The sequence below is a fragment of the Lasiosphaeria miniovina genome (genome assembly GCF_030549165.1).
Source record: "Lasiosphaeria miniovina strain SMH2392-1A chromosome Unknown B0T26scaffold_3, whole genome shotgun sequence".
NCBI classification, from domain to species: domain Eukaryota; kingdom Fungi; phylum Ascomycota; class Sordariomycetes; order Sordariales; family Lasiosphaeriaceae; genus Lasiosphaeria; species Lasiosphaeria miniovina.
Window position 1 is genome coordinate 4,876,956 of NW_026848222.1, and position 18,388 is coordinate 4,895,343.

The following is an 18,388-nucleotide window of genomic DNA, read 5'->3' on the forward strand; positions in this document are numbered from 1 at the left end:
AGTTTCCTCGCGTTTCCTAGCCAAGCTATCTCCAGAGGAGCTGGTAATTCGCTTGTACATAATTTTGTTAATTGCAGTATATAGTTCCGGACTCTGGTCTGTGAACCTCGAGCTGGGCTCCCCAAGCTCGGGTTTGCGCGTCGTTTCCATACAAAAAAAATTTAAATCACAAAGATTTACAGAATATGCGTAGCGTAAAAACAAGCGATGTGCAGAGTACGGGATGTCTCAGTGTCGCATTGTGTCGATAAGAGGAGCGATAAGCGATAAGCTGATAATGCCACCCTAACGTAAATCTCCACTTGAAAAAAGATTCCCCCAAAGAACATGGCCGACGCAAACATTAGACATTAGAACAAGCTCACCCACACACCAGACACGATGGCTAAAAGGAAAAGAGAAGCCGCCACGAATGGCAATGCTGCGGGAAAACTAAGCTCGGCAAAAAAGCCCAAGGCGCCCAGTCGACCGGGGCAAGCTTTACCGTTCAAGGTAAGCGGGGATGGCAGTGTGACGATTCAAATCATCGCCGGATCCTACGATCGAGTTCTACATGGCATCACGGCCACAACCAGGTCGCCGCCTACCTCTTCTGTTGCGAAACCGAGCTCCAAAATCAGCGGGCCGGCAGCTCAGAAAGCGGTAGACTTTGCCGACACATTTCTCTTCAACGCACACGCCTCGGCCATCCGCTGCCTCGCTTTGTCGCCGCCATCCGAACCTATACCCGGCCAGCCGCAGAAGGTATTCCTCGCCACTGGCAGCACAGACGAGCGCATAAACATCTATAATCTGTCAGCACACCCGCCGTCTTCCCGGGCCGCCGACGAACAGAAACTGCTCTCGGCCGTCACACCACGCCCGATCCTCGAGAACCCAAAGAACCGGGAGCTGGGCACGCTCCTACACCACACGTCGAACATCACGAAGCTCGTTTTCCCCAGCCGGTCTAAGCTCCTATCCGGCTCAGAAGACAGCACAATAGCCGTCTCGCGTAGCCGCGATTGGGCGCTTCTGCACACGTTCAAGTGCCCCGTACCCAAAGTTATAGGCCGCCCAAGCGGCGACACGGCAGCGCTGGGAGGCGTCCCGTCGGGGGTCAACGACTTTGCGATCCACCCATCCAGCAAGATCATGATTAGTGTTAGCAAGGGCGAACGGTGCATGCGACTGTGGAATTTAGAGACGGGAAGGAAGTCACGCGTGCTGAACTTCTCACGCGAGACACTGACCGAGATTGGCGAGGGCCGGCACTCGACCGGCGAGGCGCACAGCATTGTGTGGGGCCGTTCCGGAGGCGAGGACGAGTTCGCAGTGGCCTTTGATCGGGACATCTTGGTGTTTGGCATGGACTGCACGCCCAGGTGCCGGATATTGGGCGACACAAAAACCAAGGTGCACAAGGTGTGCTACGTTCAGACAGGCGCCACCCCCGACGAAACCGCGCTGGCTGTGGCCACGGAGGATGGGAGGGTTCTGTTTTACTCGACGGACAAGACGGACCTCCAAGACCCACCCAAGTCTGAGGCGAAGCCGGCCCGTACCCTGCCCTCGGCGAAGCTGGTTGCCCAGCTGGGTGGCAAAGAGGCGGGCGTCTTGACCAGAATCAAGGACTTTGCTATCCTGCCCGTTGAGAGCGAGGATGGACAGAGGTCGTGGTACGTTGTCACGGGGAGCAGCGACGGCAAGCTTCGTCTGTGGCGTCTGGAGGCCGGCGACCTGCAAGCGGGAGGCAAGAAGAAGGGATCGGCTGGCAAGCTCCTCGAAACCTATGAGACACAGAATAGGATCACATGTGTGGAAGCATTCATCATGATACCCCGGCCGGAAGGAGTGGAGGACAGCGAGTATGAGTATAACGACGACAGCTCCGACGACGACGACAGCGAAGGAGACGAGTGAGCCAAGGCCTCCGTTTAGCGGGTTACTATTTAATATAAGAATAATATTATGTAGAAGCTAGGTCGGTGGTACACAAATTATAACTCGTACCTGCTCTCGCTATTTTCAGTTTGTGTCAAGGAACTCCATCGCAGCCAGCCAACCTCAGGCCTCTGTTTGCTCGCGAATCCAACACATGCGGCCCCATACTTACTTAACTTGATGTACTGTACCTAGGCATTCATACGCTGAAGTCGTTGGATTAGATATGTCAGGGTTTTTAGTGGTCAAATCTCGAGACAGAAAATTAGTCCGCGGAGCGGATTGTGGGGTAAAGGAGGACAGCCCTGAAATCTCGAGGCCTGCTGATCACATGTGAGATTGACGCTAGACCCACCTGCGCATTTCTAGCTAGGCAAGCGCGAAGATGTGCAGCCACCAGGCCAACTTGCAAGACCTCAAGCTTGGCCTCGGGACTGTTCGCGGTGGTTTGTGTTGATGGCAGCAGCACGAAACCACCATGCCAACATTCAGTTGGACGAGGAGAGCGGTGATCCGCGTTTTTTCATTTCCCCACGCCTCTCCTCTGAGTGAAGCACACAGTCAGACATTACCTTACCTAAGGTACCTAATTCGCTGAAAACAGCCATCTTTCCCCAACTGCCCAAACATGGATACGAAGTACTTCGTACATGTTTGTACTGTATCCAACTTCGGATTGTGTTAGTAACTTGCAAGCTCCGTAAACTGGTATCCAAGTAATATAATGGAAGGTGAGCAGCAGTTGCAGCTGTAACAGTGGAGTCACTGCCGCTCACACTCCCCTTGGCTCCCGGCCTTTTTTGTGTCCTCTTCCGCGTCTTTTGGATCCCGCCCTCAGATCCATTACCTATTCCGTATTCCGAACCGAAGACCCTGTCTGTCTGCTGTCTTGAGTGTTGTTGCAGCAGCAGCGCATCGCATCGTATCGCAACACACATCACTTCACCTCTCACCCAATCCACCCACCACGACTGACTAGCACCTACGCTTCCCTCCCTTGCTTGGACGCCTCCCGCACCCTCACGAGTCATCCCTCCGCAGGCTGCCGCACTCTCGTCGCCCCTTATAGCTGACCTAGCACGATACAAACTTTGGCCATTGCTCGAGACTCGCTCAGGACGTCATTGACCCGTGGCCCGAGCACCGCCATCGCAACGCGCGAGACTCGGATAGCAACTGCCTCGAGGCGACAGCTATAACAGCTTGGCAGCCCCGCCGTCTCCAAAACACCACTCGCAGTGGTGGTGGCCTAGGTGTCTTCTGACGCGCGAGCATACCCCTCCCAGAGCAGAGAGTCGGGAACCAGCTTGTTGCCAACAGGCAGTCCCGGCAAAGCAGATATCATGGACTCCAGGTCCGGCGACGGGCCCGAGATCATCCGACCCATCCCCCGGCGCCCCTTCAACCTCAACTTTACCAGCCCGACACCTCCCGACGACGACGAGTCGTCCTCGCCCGCTCAGCACATCAGCGCCAATGACCTGCGCTTTCTCGACCCACGCCACAACGGCGAGTCGGCCGACACCCTCAGCCGCGCCGCCTCTCTCATGAACCTTACCTCGTCCACCCTGTTCGGCATCTACTCACCCACTGCAACCGACCGCGGGGACCGCTTCTATGACGACCGCGACGAGTCCTCGACGCCTTGGAGCGCCGGTGCCGAGACACCGGCTAAGCGCCCGGGTCTCGACGACGAAACATATAAGCTTATGAGGGAACGGTCATCAAAGGTCCAACGGGCCCCCTCGTATTTCGACTCGGCAGTGCCGCAGACCACGGGCCCTGCCCTGTCTGGCGCCGCTGCCGTGTCCTCGCTGGTGTTCCGCGCCGCCCTGCTCTTCGCCCTCGGGATGGGCTACGGCGTCCTAGTCACGCGGCTACCGAGCCGGCAGCAGAACCTGGCGGCCTTTGGCGTCGAGGATATGATGCAGACAGGATACGATTGGCGGTACCTGGCATTTTGGGGTGTGGCTGGTGTGGCGCTCGGCAGCCTGCTTCCGTGGTTCGACCGCTTCTGGGAGGAGACGTTCGGGAGGAACGATAGGTGTGCCGTAAACTCCGCCGCCAGCGCCTCTTCCCCCTCCTCCTCCGCCGCCACCTCCGCCCTCGGGGTTGACAAAGGCAGCAAAGCTAATTCGTCATCATCCCGGCCCGAGGCCGACTGGGCGCTCGTGGTCCGCGGCATCGGCGCTTTTGTGGGCATCGTTTTCGCCATCCGCCGGCTGCCCTGGACGTCGACCATGCAAGTCTCGCTGACCCTAGCCCTTGCTAACCCCTTTCTGTGGTACCTCATCGACCGCTCCAAACCGGGCTTCCTGTTATCCGCCGCTGTAGGTCTCACCGGCTCCGCCATCCTCATGGGTCTCAACCCGGACATGATGCCCGCGCCCACGGCTGGCCTGTCTTCCGCGTCGTTGCAGCATTCGAGCGGCAACGGGACTGGCGGGGGCTCGCAGCCCCACGCTGCGTTGTCGGAGGGCTTCATCAGCCATGAGACCCTCGAGACGGGCATCTGGATGCTCAGCGTGCTATTCTGCAGCTGCGTGTGTTTCGGCAACATTGGCCGGCGCCTGGCCCTCAACCGGTCGGCAGCAGACCGCGGCCGGTGGGGCGGCGTTCGGTGACGCTTTTAATCGTTTTTTCTCGACACTCCTTTAGGAATAATCTCCTTCATCTTATTCTACTTCCCTTTTTTAATAAACCTGTTTCTCGCCCCCCCCCCCCCCCCCCCCCCCCCCCCCCCCCGGTCTCCCCTCTCAGCATGTTGAGGAAGCTTCATGGAAAAAAGGGAATGTTAGATCGAGGGGGCTCCAAGAAGCAGAGAATAAATAACCTTGGGAGAATCTAACCTGAAAGGAATCATCTCTTGGGAAGACATCGATCTTCCTCTTTTTTTTTCTTTTTTTTTCAAATTATCCAACTTTTAATACCAACTCTCAAAAATGGAAAAGAAGAATCGATCGTGGGCAGATAGCGGGAAGGAACGGCCAGACGGACGGACGGATGGGTGGGAGATGGAGGAAGGAATGGTAGGAAGGCTGGCATGATTTTTTTCTTCTTTCTCTTTTTTCCTATCTCGTCTTTACCATGTTCTCTTTTTTCTTGGATGGGGAAAAAAGGGTTTAAAACAATTTGCGGGAGGGCTTTGTTTTTTTGGAGGGGGTTTCTTTTGATACCTTGAAATCTAAAAGCGTGATTGATTTGGTTAATATTTTCTGTGTAAGACTTCGTCGTGTGTATGTCTCTGATGAAGAGAGATGTGTGTGTGTGTGTGTGATTAAAGAGTATCGTGTGACAATTGAAGTCATTTATGTCTGGATAGCATCTCGTTAATGGAGAGGACAGCTTTCTTTTTCCTTGCTCGCATCTTATAGCGGATAACTATCTTACCTACTAGGTCAGACATCTCGCTCGCTCATGATCTTGGAAAGCTGTGAAGCCGGTCTCGCTTTGTTGGGAGGGACAATACTAAAGTGAACGACAAAGGCGTGTGGTACTACTACTTTTGTCCATCTATGAGCGTGTACGTAATTAGAGAGAGAAAGAAGTATCCCGCTTCACGACACCAGTTCACTTTTCACTGCGAGAATAAAACACAGTGCTAGACAGAAACATAGTCATCTGATATCTACTACCAAATGCTCACTCGCTACAAACCAATGCCGCCCGCCCAGATTCTTGTTTCTGGCCAAAACAGTCCAGAATGATATGTCTGTTCCCCCTCCGTCATTTCTGTGTAGAATTGTTTCTTTTCTTCTGATCTCTCTCTCTCTCTCTCTCTCTCTCTCTCGCTCTCCATGCAACAATATTTAATGTCTCATGCCACCTATACCTGTGCTACCCAACACCAACGCCGAAATGCATTCATTGTCTATAGATGCTGCTAAAAAGATTCTGCCGATAATGCCAAGAGATTGTGAGATTGCAAAAAGATTGTGAGATGGAGCAAGGAAATATATATCCAAGATCACATCATGCTGCAAGAGCTGAAACACCTGTCGCAAACACTGTTAACAATGTTTGTCCTTTTTTTAGGAGAATGTGAAAAGCCTTCATTAGCCGGATCGTTCATTCGTGGCGGCTGGGTGGGTTTGCGTGTTGCTCGGTGAGATGGTGTGTGGATCGGGGGCGTTGGGTTATTCTCCCTAGTCCGGAGAAGCGGAAAAGCTTTGCACTTTACTGAAAGTGTTTGGGTGCAAAAGAGGGACGAGGCTGAAATGGGGCAATGGCTTCAGGTGACTGGCGAGCAGGAAAAAAAAACTCACCACATGCTCTCCTCCAGCATAATAATCCACTGGCAGCAGATTTTTATGCGCTCACGCACACTCCTCGTCTCCAATAGTCGATACTTGTGGCTATCCTTGATGGGCAGGATGCTCGCGAACCACCACGGGAAATGATCTGGGTCGTTTTCCGGGCATTCACCATAAATAGTGACTATGCGAGTCTTGAGCCAGCCTACGCTGTTTTCCTTCTTCTGCCGAACAAAATTGACGCAGAATGCCATCAGATCCATGGTCGGCACATGCTCAATCTCATACAAGCTCTTTGGGAACTTTATCGTGCGCGGCCAAGTTTGCCTGTCGCCCTGGACACCGCTAATAAGGGCGGCGGCGGTCGGTTGGAAACCTTCGGCCTGCGAAGCCATCGAACTGCCCCTAGCGCCGTACCAAAGCCTCGTTTCCTCAATCTCCTTATCCTCCTCTTCGGCGACGCTCATATCGTTGATAGCTTGGGTTTTCGCCACGATATACCCATCCAAAGTGCCGTGCTCGAGTATCCGAAATCGTGATATACCAACCGCTTCCAGCACGCTGCGGCCGTCGGGGAAGAATTCAATGCTCTCTATGCGGAGCATGGTCCCGAATTCACGGGGGTTGCCGTGTTCACTATAGAGGACCATGCCAAAAGTTCGATCCCCCTCGAGAGCACGCTGAATCAGGAGGCGGTATTTCGCCTCAAAGACGTGCAAGAACGTAGGCACGCCGGGAAACGAGAGCGTACATATGAAGATGGGAACATCATGTCCATCAGGCTCCTGTTTGGTGGCCTCTCGCCTGCGTTCCTCTAGAGTATCTGCCCAGAAGTAGGAGATGATATCCGTCAATGGCTGGCAGGGTGGAGATGAGTCTGGGTATACCTGGGGATCTATCGACAGGGCGTGGCGACATATCGGACAGTGCCTCGCGCTATTCAAAGCGCTCTGCAAGCATGACCGGCAAAACGTATGACCACACGGAGCTGTGACGGGCTCATACAGCATGCGGTAGCAAATTTGGCAGTCAACCTGCCTCTCCACTGCCTCTCTGACCGCAGAAACGACATCGCTTTCGAGGGCTTTGTATGCCTCTGTCGGTGTATAGTTGTACGTGGCGTTGGCATTGTACCGAAGCTCACCGCTCTCAGCCACGATCCAGGTTGCGATGAGACGTGGGCCCTGCATCGGGCCCCGCATCATCCGGGACCCATCCAGCGGCATTAGCTCGGTAAACAGGAAATCTTCGCTCAGCGGTTCATCGTCGACGATGACAGTGGTGTCTAGGTCCAGATCCGGGTCCGGGGTGGAGTCGCGACTCGTTTCAAGCGCGGACCTGGCGGCATCGAGGACTTTGCGGAGCGTGATGTGAGAGCTGCAGTCGTCCGCAGCGTGATCCCTGCCGCATCCGGGTAAGGGGCAGAAGATGCCTTCCCGTCGCCGCTTCTCTTCGAGAGGATACGTGATGTTGGACCGCCGATGTGTCTGGGGCAGACATTTACGGCATATACTCTGGCCGCAGGGGAGGATGACGGGAGCGTCCAGAGGTAAGGAACAGATGGGACACTGTATCAATCGAATTATATGGCGTATCTGCTCTGAGGCCAGCTTTTCCCAGCCGACAGGGGCACTAGCCTCTCCCTCGCTTGTGGAGATGCAGAAGGAGGGCGTCTGTAACATGCTGGACTCGGTGGGGGAAGACATTGACACGGAGATGCGGCCGGATCTGCGGTCCCTGCGGAATAGAGAAGTTATATGTGTGCCGTTATGAGCGAGGAAGCTGTTCTCACGGACGCACGATCTCAGCTCGTTGGCGCTTAGCTGGTTAGGTGTTGAGAGTGACCTGGAAAGACGGCGGCTGAAGGGTGAAGGTAGGTAGGTGTAGAAGTCAACCCCCAAAAGGCGGGGACCGGTTGGAAACCTCTCACTCGGTAGAGGCGGAGAGGTGCTAGGAATAATCCAGCGAAATCATGGTGAACAGCGAGAGCTGGGCATCTAGAGGTGAGCGGGCCGTTCGTGAACAGGAAAGGCTGTTCCGGGCTGGTGTTTATGGCCGGAAAAGGGGACGAATGGGACGATGCGATTTGCCGTTACTCTGGTAGTTTGATGATAAAAATACAAGTGTATGAACGGAAACCGAAGAGCACAGTCTTATTGCTGGTAACGGCACGCAATTCACGACCTCCGGGCTTGTAAGTGGCCTGAAATAAGGTGAGGCACGGTTCCTGGATCACGGTGTCATGGAAAGTGCGAAGGTGGTCAGGGACCGTAGTGGTGCAACAAACAACCTGGAAACCTGGACGGCCACGCAAGATGATGTCTTCAGATGGCAGGGGTGTGCTTGGTGGGAGGATCGATGTGCCCACACCACTGGAGCCGTTGGGGGTAAGACCTGCAGGGGCAAGGAAGGTTACCTACCGGCAGCGTGCGAGCAGTATTTTTACTTTTAGTAAACCGACGTGCCTACCTACCTAGGTAGGACTGTACGGTGGTAAGGTAGGTATGGTATCTAAGGTTGGTAACCTTAAACCGTGCCTTCCGCAGACTGTTCAGTAGCCAAAACCACCCCGCACATATCTCTCTTGCCTTTTACTTCATGAGACACTTCGTAGGTGTACGCAGTAGCGGCTAGATCTGTGCATGAGGTCGTGAAACCTCTCTTGGCGGGCTCCAAAAACCACATGACCGCTGTTTCGCGATTCTGCGAGGACGATGCATGGAAGGAGAAAAAAGGCTACGAAATCTCGCTGTCATTCGAAACATCTCTTACTCATGGATCCGGAAGACCAACGACTAGCCCGCTCCCTGCCGGCTAACAATAGCTCCAAGAGATATCCAAAGGTTTGCGAGTTTGTGAAATCTGCGGCAAGCCGAGGAAATGCCGCAGCTTTGAGGATATTGGCTTTACCGAGCGCAGACTAGCGTGGTCCCGAGAACTTTGCTGGGCTGATCGCCCGTTTGGTCTTTGGGGATGGAAGTCGCCAACATCGATCATGGCTATCCCGCGACACGATCACGATCAAGACGCGTGTATGGACGGATAGTATGTAAGGAAACTCTGCGCGATGAGCGGGCTGCCGTAACGCTTAGGTAGGTATTATTAGCTGGACGGAGGACCTGAGCTGAGCATATGTCGGCAATGCGTGTTGAGATAAGGTATGCTTTAGTCTCAACTGGGCTTGGGGGAAAGCGGGCTTCCATTCGAGAAATCCGACGGTGTAAGGCAAGTGTGGGCTACGGAGCGGTTGGCTCTCTTCACATGACCTCAGCCTCTTGCTGCTCTAAGACAGCTATAGCTATCAGCAGCCGGGCTTTAGAAGTTTAAGGGGGGTTCAGGGGCTGAACGCGTCGGCGCGTCTCCGTGTCTCTGCCACGAATGGGAAAAATAAACGAGGGAAAAGAAATGTTGACGAGCATGTAGGCGGATAAACAAGGCCCCAGAGACCGCTTCGCCTTTATTCTTTTCATTTCATTCCATTTATTCCTGAGCTCCCGGGACGGTTGAGTGCATGAACTAAGTCTTTGTTGTGGCAGACAAGACGGAAACCGCTAAGAAAAAATGCCAGAGGTACCGCAACCGTCCAGCAACGCCAACAGAGCGCCGAGGTCCGGGCTGTCATTGCGTCGGCGCCATTCTCTCGCACCGCCTGATGCAGCCGCCTTCACGGCACCCAACCTTAAACAACCTGTGGGATTTTGCCATGCGGACTAAATACATGCTCTCGGAGCTGGACAACATTGAGGCTAGCCTACCCGTGCAGTATCCCGACCAGATTCCCGACTGCTGCGCCCCGCGCAGCGGAGGTGAGTACGGATCCCTTACATGTATCTAACCCCCTTGGTGTCACTTTGTCTTCCTCGTCTCTTGTCTCGGGTCCTGCTCCACACCCTACAATGTCCCTTTTCTCTTCCACCTCTAAACCCTCATTTTGACCGTCCACACACACATATCCCAAACACACATCCTAGACACACAAACCCCATGTACACATATTAACACATATATATACAAGAAACAACAACCACTGCACAACACGTATGTAGGAAAACACACCACTAACACCGCCACCGACGCGGGTCCCGCACCGTGACGCAGCGGCCTCTCCCGTCCCGGACCCCGACATGGCGCGGGAGAGCATGCAGGACGTGTTCACGCGGTCGCTGACGGCGAACCTGATCATCACGGACCCGATGACGGCTATGCTGCGGATGGGCCTGGCGCCCGTCGAGTACGGCGCCGACATCAAGGCGAGGTCGGTGGCTGTGACGGAGGCATTTGACCCCATTTCCGAGTTTTGAAAAAAAGAAATTCCGACGGGATACCACACTCGGGAGAGAACAGTGTCATTCCGGACTGGCGCTCGCCCACTGCTATTAAAGCTATACCGGTTAATGCTTCTCCTTTGGTTTACTAAGGAAGCTAGATAACATAGGGTGAAGTTGAGGAAACCTCGCGGTGTTTTTGTAAAAATACAAGTACATATGTATTTATATACATGGAGAGTACACTTTGACCTCTGAGAGATCTCCTCGTTTTAATCTGGCCCAAAAATGACAAAAAAAGCCATGCTGACTATCATGTGGGTATCAATGCTGCCTTCCGCGTTCCGTATGTCTCTCCGTCTCTCACTATCTATTATATATACATTTAAACATACACACAACCATGCAATCCGAAACGTGCCAAACCTTCCATCTTCGTTACGCCGCCTCTGCCATCGGCAACATCTGTATTGCCCGCGGCCGGCTCGGCGAGATCCCTATCTGCCGTAGCTGACTTAGCATCGACCTCCCCGCCATTGCTCACGTGCCCGAATATGGCCAGCTCCAGGGACTTGACGTCACAGTCAACGACCGAATCATAGAAGCCCGAATTTTTCGCCTCTTCTGCCGACTCGGCCGCTTCCATGGTTTCTGAAGGAGGCGGCTGGACGAATATGAACCTCGCTTCAAAGCCAAGATCCTTGATTTGTTGCGCACCCTGCGGCTCGATATTAGCTAGGTTGTTCTGCAACGCCAGGGGGTTGGAGATACTCACGCCCTTGTCAGTTACCGCCACTGGGACTTTGCCTGTGGCGCTGATAGTCTCTACCACTTTCCTGCTGATGCCGCGGCTCTCAAGGCCCTCCCCGCTGTACTCGAGAAGTTGATCACCGTCCCGAAGCATGTTGAACGTCAGGGTATCAACAAAATTGTAGTCCTTCCCGCTGGTCTCTCCCTCTTCTCGCTTGCGTGTCACGTGGACCGGGACCTTGCTGAATGCGCCGGGGAACTTGGCGACAAACTGCCCAGCTATGTTGGAGCTGCTGCCGCCAGCACCCACAAGGACGACGGGCCGGCGATCATCGGGCAAAACCGCTTCGCCATTTGTTGCATCCGCCGCGTCCTCGGCGCCTTCGTCGGCAGAGTCCTCGAAAATGGCATCGATTTTGTCATCGTCGTCGATCTTGTCAAAGGATGCAAGCTTGAATCTGCTAGCGAGTCTGAGAGCTCGCCAAGTATTGCTGGCCTTGCTATCTATCGCCTTAGCCTTAGCTTGCTCAGTCCTCGCCATGTCGATCTCAAAGTCATCGTCGGAAATCTTGCTCTGGAAAGTCTTGAGGTCGGGAAATTGGTATCGCTCAGGCGCCTTGAACTTTTCCATTGCAGTGGCCTCGTCGACATCGTCTAGGAAATCCAGTGCCAACGAACCCAGAGGCATTGCACGCAGCCGTTTATTAGTGGCCAGTTCATTAGCCCCCTCCCTGGCTTCGATAAAGGTCTCTGGTGAAACGACAGGAAGCTCAATAGATGGGCAACCCTCAGCTTTCCACCGTACCCAGTTCTTGTCTCTGGAGAGGACTGTTTCCACCATGCGGTAGAAGTAGGGGCCTTCCGGTCCCTGCCTGAGGTTGTCGGCAATGGATCTCTTCATGTCCGTGACCCATTTTGTGTCTTCTTCCGACAGCTGCTGGTCTGGATAGGTCACGTTAACAGACTTTTTAGGCACATTAACACTGGCCATCTTTTCCTTTGCCTTTGGGGAAAGGGAAAGAAGGAATTCCATGATTATGAGTGCCTGGACAAGAACATTTCGCCGAAACGCCAGATCGCTGATCTGCAGTGGATTAGCAAAAAAAGGTCAACTTTGGGACGATCCCGGATACCAACCTCCAATTTGAAGAGATCCCGACTCGTGAGGTACTTTGGGTTAAAAGCACCAGCAAGGTCATCATCACCGTCGTCTCGCTTCTTCCGGAGCTTTTGCTTGGTCTCCTCGCTATGCTTATCCTTTGAGCGAGGTGCCTGCTCGTGCTTGATGGCCTGGAAGACGCCCATGGTCGCCTCGAGTCCGGCCTTGAAGGTGGTGAAGTGGGCTGCGTCAAAAAGCTTTTTCGGCTGGCTGAAAAACTCCTGCAAAGACCAAAAGATGGGGTATAGCGAGCCCGTATCGAGGGGCTTATCTGATTTCTTTCCGTCCGATCCAGCAGCAACCTTGGGAGCTGGCTTTTGGTCCGTGGGTTTGCGCGCATCGGCAGCTTGGCTATCCGTCTCGGCATCGACGTCCATCATATCCGGGTTTTCCTCCGTTGCCGGCGCATCTCGGTCGAAGGTGGTGACATTCTCAACGTGGTACTCCCCGCGGTGGTTTACGGAGCTGGGGTCACCCAAGGGAAAACACTGGAACATGAAGATGAAAAGTCTCCCACAGAATGCTGGATCGAGAGCGCGGGACAGGCGCCGGAGAAGTTCATTGCAGGTGCGGAGGATGACGAGCTTTTTAGCCTTGAAGTGCTTTGCTGTGATGCGCTCGCGGCGAGACTCGAGGTAATCAAAAACTTTGCGGCAGCCGGCAATAGCTTGGCTGTCGAGTAGCTCCTCTGCGAGCCAGAACAGCAAGGCAGGATCGCATTGCTCACTGTCGGAGAGGATGGACAGGATGTCGAAGAGATCCCAAACCCGGACGAACTTCGGGGACTCGATTGGTATTGTCGATATTAAATTGGTGAATGCGTCTCGTACTGCAGTCTCGATTACCGCAAAGCGCAAACTCAAGTGGGAGCCCAGAACCTCGTCAATCTGCTGCTGGAGGTCGGGGAAATGCGTTAAGTCAAGAAGCACCGCTGACGACGCGCGTTTAATAGAATCTGCGCGATCGAGAAGGTCGTCCACGAAGGCGCCAAAGGCGCCAACAGTCGCCATGACGTCGTCGCCTGTAGCCGTTGCCGAAGGCATCTTGCTGCTAGGTTGTGTTATTACGCGTCTTCGTTCTTGCCTTCGACCGCAGTTGGAGCTGCTCGAGGCTGAGGTGGAGGTGGTGCGAATCAATAATTTGAAACGGTCGATGACTTGTTTGGGAAAGCACAAGGCTGAGTCGTCAGGCGTTGAAATGCTTCTTGCAGCCAAGGGAAGCCACTGAACAGGGTCCCCAAGCCAAAACAACACCTGTGCTCCAGACCATTGGTCAACTCTTCCAAGGCCCCTCAAAAGTGGGGTTCACGCTGCAAGGCTGAATTGTCATAGCTGGTAGGAAACGTCAAATCGTTCAGTCAATTACTAGACTTCTAAAATTCATGCAGAAACGCGCTTCGAAGTCGACCGTTACCAAGTAGTGAGCACGCGCAACGCGCTAGCAGCACCCACGATGCCTCCAGCAAAGCGAGTCAAGAGCAGCGCGGCGGCACGGCCGAGCGCGAACTCGGGTCGGCCGACAACAGATGACCTGGAAGGCGAGAGCGAGTTCGCGACACTCGCGCGACAGCACTGGCTCAAGACGTCCAAACGCGCCACCCGCGTCAAGGTCAAGAACGACGTGCTCAAGCGCGAGATATGGGACACCCTCGAGAAGGAAAACTTTCCGCTCAAGTCGCTACTGGTGCTGGAGGGCCTACAGACTCTGGAGAGGTACGGCCCCCCTCCCCTGGGACTCGTCGTTCAACGCCCATGCACTTGGCTGACACTCTGTTATAGCTACTTGTGGCCTGGCTATGGCGAAGAATCTTCCAACTACCACGTTCTTCTGATCGTCCTGATCGTCAATGCCAAGCGGAGGGAGCGCCTGGATACCTGGGGTAGGTTCTCTGGCCTGCCGTGGTGTGACAGCCGCTGACAGCCCACCTAGATATCTTCAATGGCCGCCCAGCCGACTTTTCGGACCTCTTCCGCCGCGCGCTGTCCATGACGCTCGACAATTCTCTTCCCTTGACCATCAAGACCCACGTTCTCTTCTTCATCATCCACGCATTCCAGAGCCTTGATTGCGACATTGTCCGAAAGGAGTGCGTCCCTCTTGTGGCTATTTCCATCTGGCACAACCTATCGTCCGCCGAGAAGCGGGATGAGCTGCTTGATTCGAAACCTCATCTGAGAAAATCTTGGAGGGCGTCGGCTAAGCGATACGACTCGGCCGACGATGCCACAAAAGCGCGACTGCGCTTCGAGAGATCCTGGCTATATACTTTAGTACTGGACTTCCTGACTCTGCTGTACTCGAATAGTGCTAAGCAAGGTGAGTTTGCGTCTTTCTCTTTCCTTTTTTTATTCATGTTCTTCTGCTAAACCTGGCCGCAGAACATGTGCTATATTGCGAGCGTTTTGTCGAGTTCTTGACGGACCTCGAGAGCCAGCTCCCGACAAGACGCTATGTCAATTCCCTTTTGCAAGATCTCCACGTACTGCCTGCTCTGAGCCTCTCGCCGGTGTATAATGACGAAGTAAACAACCTTTTGCGCGATCTTTCTGCTCTCCTTTCTCACTATACGTATTTCAACGTGGATGACCAGACAGGGGCTCAGCATAACAGAACCGAGGCCTATGACCGGCATTGCCAGAGTCTGGCAAAGCTGCAGCGAACCGCCTTGAAACACTTTAAAGAGAAGCTGACCGTCTTGGCATTGTCGAATTACGGGTCCATTGACAAGCGATCAGAGCTTCAAGGGCTCCTTGATCCTCTGACAGATGAAGAGCTCCAGCAGCTGTTCAAGCTGTTGCACCTCCGAACTGCCTACCCGGAGCCCTCGAAGCTGTCTATCGACCGCAGGTTTCTTGTCGAGGTCTTGTTGTCTACCTTTGAGCGGCGGAAGACCTTCCAGGACACTGCGCACGACCTGACTGTGCTCCCTACCGAGGATACGCTTTTCGAGATTGTCCTCGGGAGGACTGGCAATTATGATGGCTCCCGGCCTCTGGCTCTCCCAAAGCTCAACCTGCAGTATCTGTCGGTCGGTGACTTTCTCTGGCGGGCCTTGGTTCTCTACCGTTGCGAGTCCTTCTATGCCATCCGGCAGAATATCGAGGACGTCTTGACTAGGTTAAAACCCGAGTCTAAGCGGGCAGGAGAGATAACATTCACGGGCTTCTCAAAAATGGCTTTGCCCATCGCAAAACCAACGTTAGTACGCTCCGACTGAGTGCAACAGACTACAGGGCTAATCATTCTATGTAGTATTCTCGAAGTTGTCCCACCCGCCGTTGGCAGCGATGTTCCGTCAAAGGTGCGAGCCGAAGTTAGCATTGATGTGCGGAAACTATCCGAACATGTCCGACGCGAGTGGGAGTCGTTGCGCCCTGACGACGTAGTCTTCCTTCTTGCAGTGGATGCTTCAAGGACGAAGATGGCGGCAAATGGCGGCAGCCCTTTGACCGAAGCCGAGAGGCTTGGTCTAGTCTCAGTCCGCGCTGCCGAGGTTATCCAAATCTTGGACGACAAGGGGCGGGCGATCCGTGACGCCCAAGCTTATTTTGATGGGCACAGCCGAAGTGGTTCAAGAACTGTTCAGCTCCGACTTGACGCAAAGGCTTACATGGAGGACACGGATGGCAAGCGGAATATCTATGATTCAATCAACCTCATTGTCCGCCGAAGCGGGCGCGAAAACAACTTCAGACCGGTGCTGGAGTCTATCAGGGATCTTGCCTTATCCGACGTCCCGCTGGCTTCTTGGCTCCATGAGGTCTTCTTAGGATATGGGGACCCAGCTGGTGCTAACTACAAGCAGCTCTCCAACCGCGTCAAGAAGATCGACTATCGAGATACCTTTTTGGACTGGCATCACCTCATCGAAAGCCTCCCGGGAAAGACCGTCGAGCCTGACGATGACGTATCGGGGAGTTTTGGTCCCCCGTATGTCCTCGAGAATGTTGACCGGCCAGTTGAGCAGATTGCCTCGAAACCTTCCAAGAAGAGGAGGCGCGATGCCGAGCCAGCTCTCATCGCCGATATCGAGACGTTGAAAGTCTCAACTTATAAGCCGCCGAACAACGGGCCTTATCCAGTCGACGCGCCAAAGCTCAATGCTGTGCGATTCACACCCACCCAGATCGATGCCATAATTTCTGGCACACAACCGGGGCTGACGATAGTCGTCGGCCCTCCGGGAACAGGCAAGACCGACGTCGCCACTCAAATCATAAACAATATATACCACAACTTCCCGGAGCAGAGAACGCTACTCATCGCACACAGCAACCAAGCCTTGAATCAGCTATTTGCCAAGATAGTTGCTTTAGACATTGATGAGCGCCACCTTCTACGGCTGGGCCATGGCGAGGAAGATCTAGAAACCGAGGGCAGCTTTAGCAAGCACGGGAGAGTGGAATCGTTCTTAGAAAACCGAGACCGCTATCTCCAGGAAGTTAACCGTCTCGCCGCTACCATAGGGGCGCCAGGTGCTCACGGGAACTCGGCCGAGACTGCTGGTTACTTCAACGCTGTCTACGTGGAACCGGCATGGGCCAAGTTCACAGATCTCACCAAGGCCGAAGATATAACTGCAGAGACCATTGTCAAAGCATTCCCTTTCTACTACTACTTCGCTGATGCTCCTCAGCCCCTTTTTGCTCCAGACGCGGATCGTGAGACCGTGTTGGAGGTTGCAAACGGCTGTTACCGGCACATTTCGAAAATCTTTGCCGAGCTGGCGGATGTTCTGCCCTTCGAGATTTTACGCCGCGAGAGGGACAAGGCCAACTATTTACTGACAAACGAAGCTCGAATCATTGCCATGACCTCGACTCATGCTGCGATGAGAAGAAAAGAGATTGTGTCTCTTGGCTTCCATTACGACAACGTCGTCATGGAAGAAGCTGCTCAGATCACTGAGATTGAGAATTTCATCCCACTGGCCCTTCAGAAGCCCAAGGACGGACAGATGGCTTTGCAAAGGGTGGTTCTATGCGGCGACCATTACCAGAATTCTCCCGTGATCCAGAACCTGGCGTTCCGACATTATGCAAACTTGGAACAGTCTCTCTTCTCTCGGCTTGTCCGCCTTGGTGTCCCAACCATCAGCCTCGACCAGCAAGGGCGTGCTCGCCCTTCGATCGCAGATCTGTATAGGTGGCGGTATCCCCAGCTAGGCGACCTTCCGCACACGCAGAGTCACAAGGAATTCTTGACGGCAAATGCCGGCTTCAGGTTCGACTATCAGTTTATCAACGTCCCCGACTACAAAGGCAGGGGGGAGTCAGAGCCCACGCCTCACTTCATCCAGAATCTGGGCGAAGCCGAGTATGCTGTGGCCATATTCCAGTATATGCGACTCTTGGGCTATCCAGCTGCCAAAATCAGCATTCTCGCTACATATGCAGGTCAGAGGGCCCTAATCAAAGATGTGCTAGCCCATCGGTGCGCCAAATCCCCCGTTTTCGGTCTGCCGAGGATCGTTACCACTGTCGATAAATATCAGGGCGAGCAAAACGACTGTAAGTCCACTGTCCGCCCCTAGTGCTGTTGAGAAATGGAGCCTTGTGAATACTAACACGTCTCTGCAGACATCATTTTGTCGTTGACGCGTACCTCGAAGGTGGGATATCTTCGTGACATCCGCCGTCTCACAGTGGCCCTCTCTCGTGCACGACTTGGTTTGTACATTTTGGGCCGGCGTGCCGTATTCGAGGCTTGCTACGAGCTTCGTCAAGCGTTTGAGCTTCTCCTGAAGCGGCCTGACAAATTGAGTCTCGTCACGGGCGAGATGTGGCCATCGGAGCGCATCCTGTCCGAGGAAGCAGGCAAAGAGGTGCCCGAGGAAGCGGTGATGGAAGGCGTAGAACACCTTGGTCAATACGTCTACGAAATGACCAACACCCGCATCAAGCAACTGAGGGCTGAGCGCGGGCTACCTGACGAGGCCCCCATACCCAAAGCTCTGCCGGAGCCCGAAGAGGAGGTTCCCGAAGTGGTTGATGGGGGAGCTGATGAAGAGAGGGAGGAAGTAGTCCAAGTCGAGGGCT

At 54.1% G+C, this 18,388-nt stretch overlaps 6 protein-coding genes across 6 annotated transcripts; 4 read left to right on the plus strand and 2 right to left on the minus strand.

Moving 5' to 3' along the window:
* Window positions 1-381: 381 nt before the first annotated feature.
* B0T26DRAFT_643233 (WD40-repeat-containing domain protein) lies at window positions 382-1,902 on the plus strand (the record flags this gene model as incomplete). The annotated part of the gene is made up of 1 exon (XM_060437515.1): window positions 382-1,902. The coding sequence occupies one exon, from the start codon at window positions 382-384 to the stop codon at window positions 1,900-1,902; it is 1,521 nt and encodes a 506-aa protein (XP_060298964.1).
* A 1,364-nt stretch (window positions 1,903-3,266) lies between these two features.
* B0T26DRAFT_641524 (insulin-induced protein-domain-containing protein) lies at window positions 3,267-4,547 on the plus strand (the record flags this gene model as incomplete). Its single annotated transcript, XM_060437352.1, has 2 exons — window positions 3,267-3,969; window positions 4,045-4,547. The coding sequence occupies 2 exons, from the start codon at window positions 3,267-3,269 to the stop codon at window positions 4,545-4,547; spliced, it is 1,206 nt and encodes a 401-aa protein (XP_060298965.1).
* Window positions 4,548-6,184: 1,637 nt separating this feature from the next.
* On the minus strand, window positions 6,185-7,858 carry B0T26DRAFT_644552 (PUA-like domain-containing protein; the record flags this gene model as incomplete). The annotated part of the gene is made up of 2 exons (XM_060437640.1): window positions 6,185-6,451; window positions 6,518-7,858. 2 exons carry the CDS (start codon window positions 7,856-7,858, stop codon window positions 6,185-6,187), a joined length of 1,608 nt encoding a protein of 535 aa, XP_060298966.1.
* A 2,021-nt stretch (window positions 7,859-9,879) lies between these two features.
* B0T26DRAFT_750361 (uncharacterized protein) lies at window positions 9,880-10,477 on the plus strand (the record flags this gene model as incomplete). The annotated part of the gene is made up of 2 exons (XM_060445208.1): window positions 9,880-9,982; window positions 10,275-10,477. 2 exons carry the CDS (start codon window positions 9,880-9,882, stop codon window positions 10,475-10,477), a joined length of 306 nt encoding a protein of 101 aa, XP_060298967.1.
* Window positions 10,478-10,645: 168 nt separating this feature from the next.
* On the minus strand, window positions 10,646-13,640 carry B0T26DRAFT_246128 (THO complex subunit 1 transcription elongation factor-domain-containing protein). The gene is made up of 3 exons (XM_060433972.1): window positions 12,329-13,640; window positions 11,217-12,275; window positions 10,646-11,159 (listed from the first exon to the last, which is right to left on the minus strand). The coding sequence occupies exons 1-3, from the start codon at window positions 13,391-13,393 to the stop codon at window positions 10,827-10,829; spliced, it is 2,457 nt and encodes an 818-aa protein (XP_060298968.1). The 5' UTR covers window positions 13,394-13,640; the 3' UTR covers window positions 10,646-10,826.
* A 66-nt stretch (window positions 13,641-13,706) lies between these two features.
* On the plus strand, window positions 13,707-18,006 carry B0T26DRAFT_246271 (P-loop containing nucleoside triphosphate hydrolase protein). Its single transcript, XM_060433973.1, has 5 exons — window positions 13,707-14,062; window positions 14,129-14,229; window positions 14,280-14,666; window positions 14,729-15,548; window positions 15,603-18,006. Exons 1-5 carry the CDS (start codon window positions 13,803-13,805, stop codon window positions 17,881-17,883), a joined length of 3,849 nt encoding a protein of 1,282 aa, XP_060298969.1. The 5' UTR covers window positions 13,707-13,802; the 3' UTR covers window positions 17,884-18,006.
* Window positions 18,007-18,388: the final 382 nt, after the last annotated feature.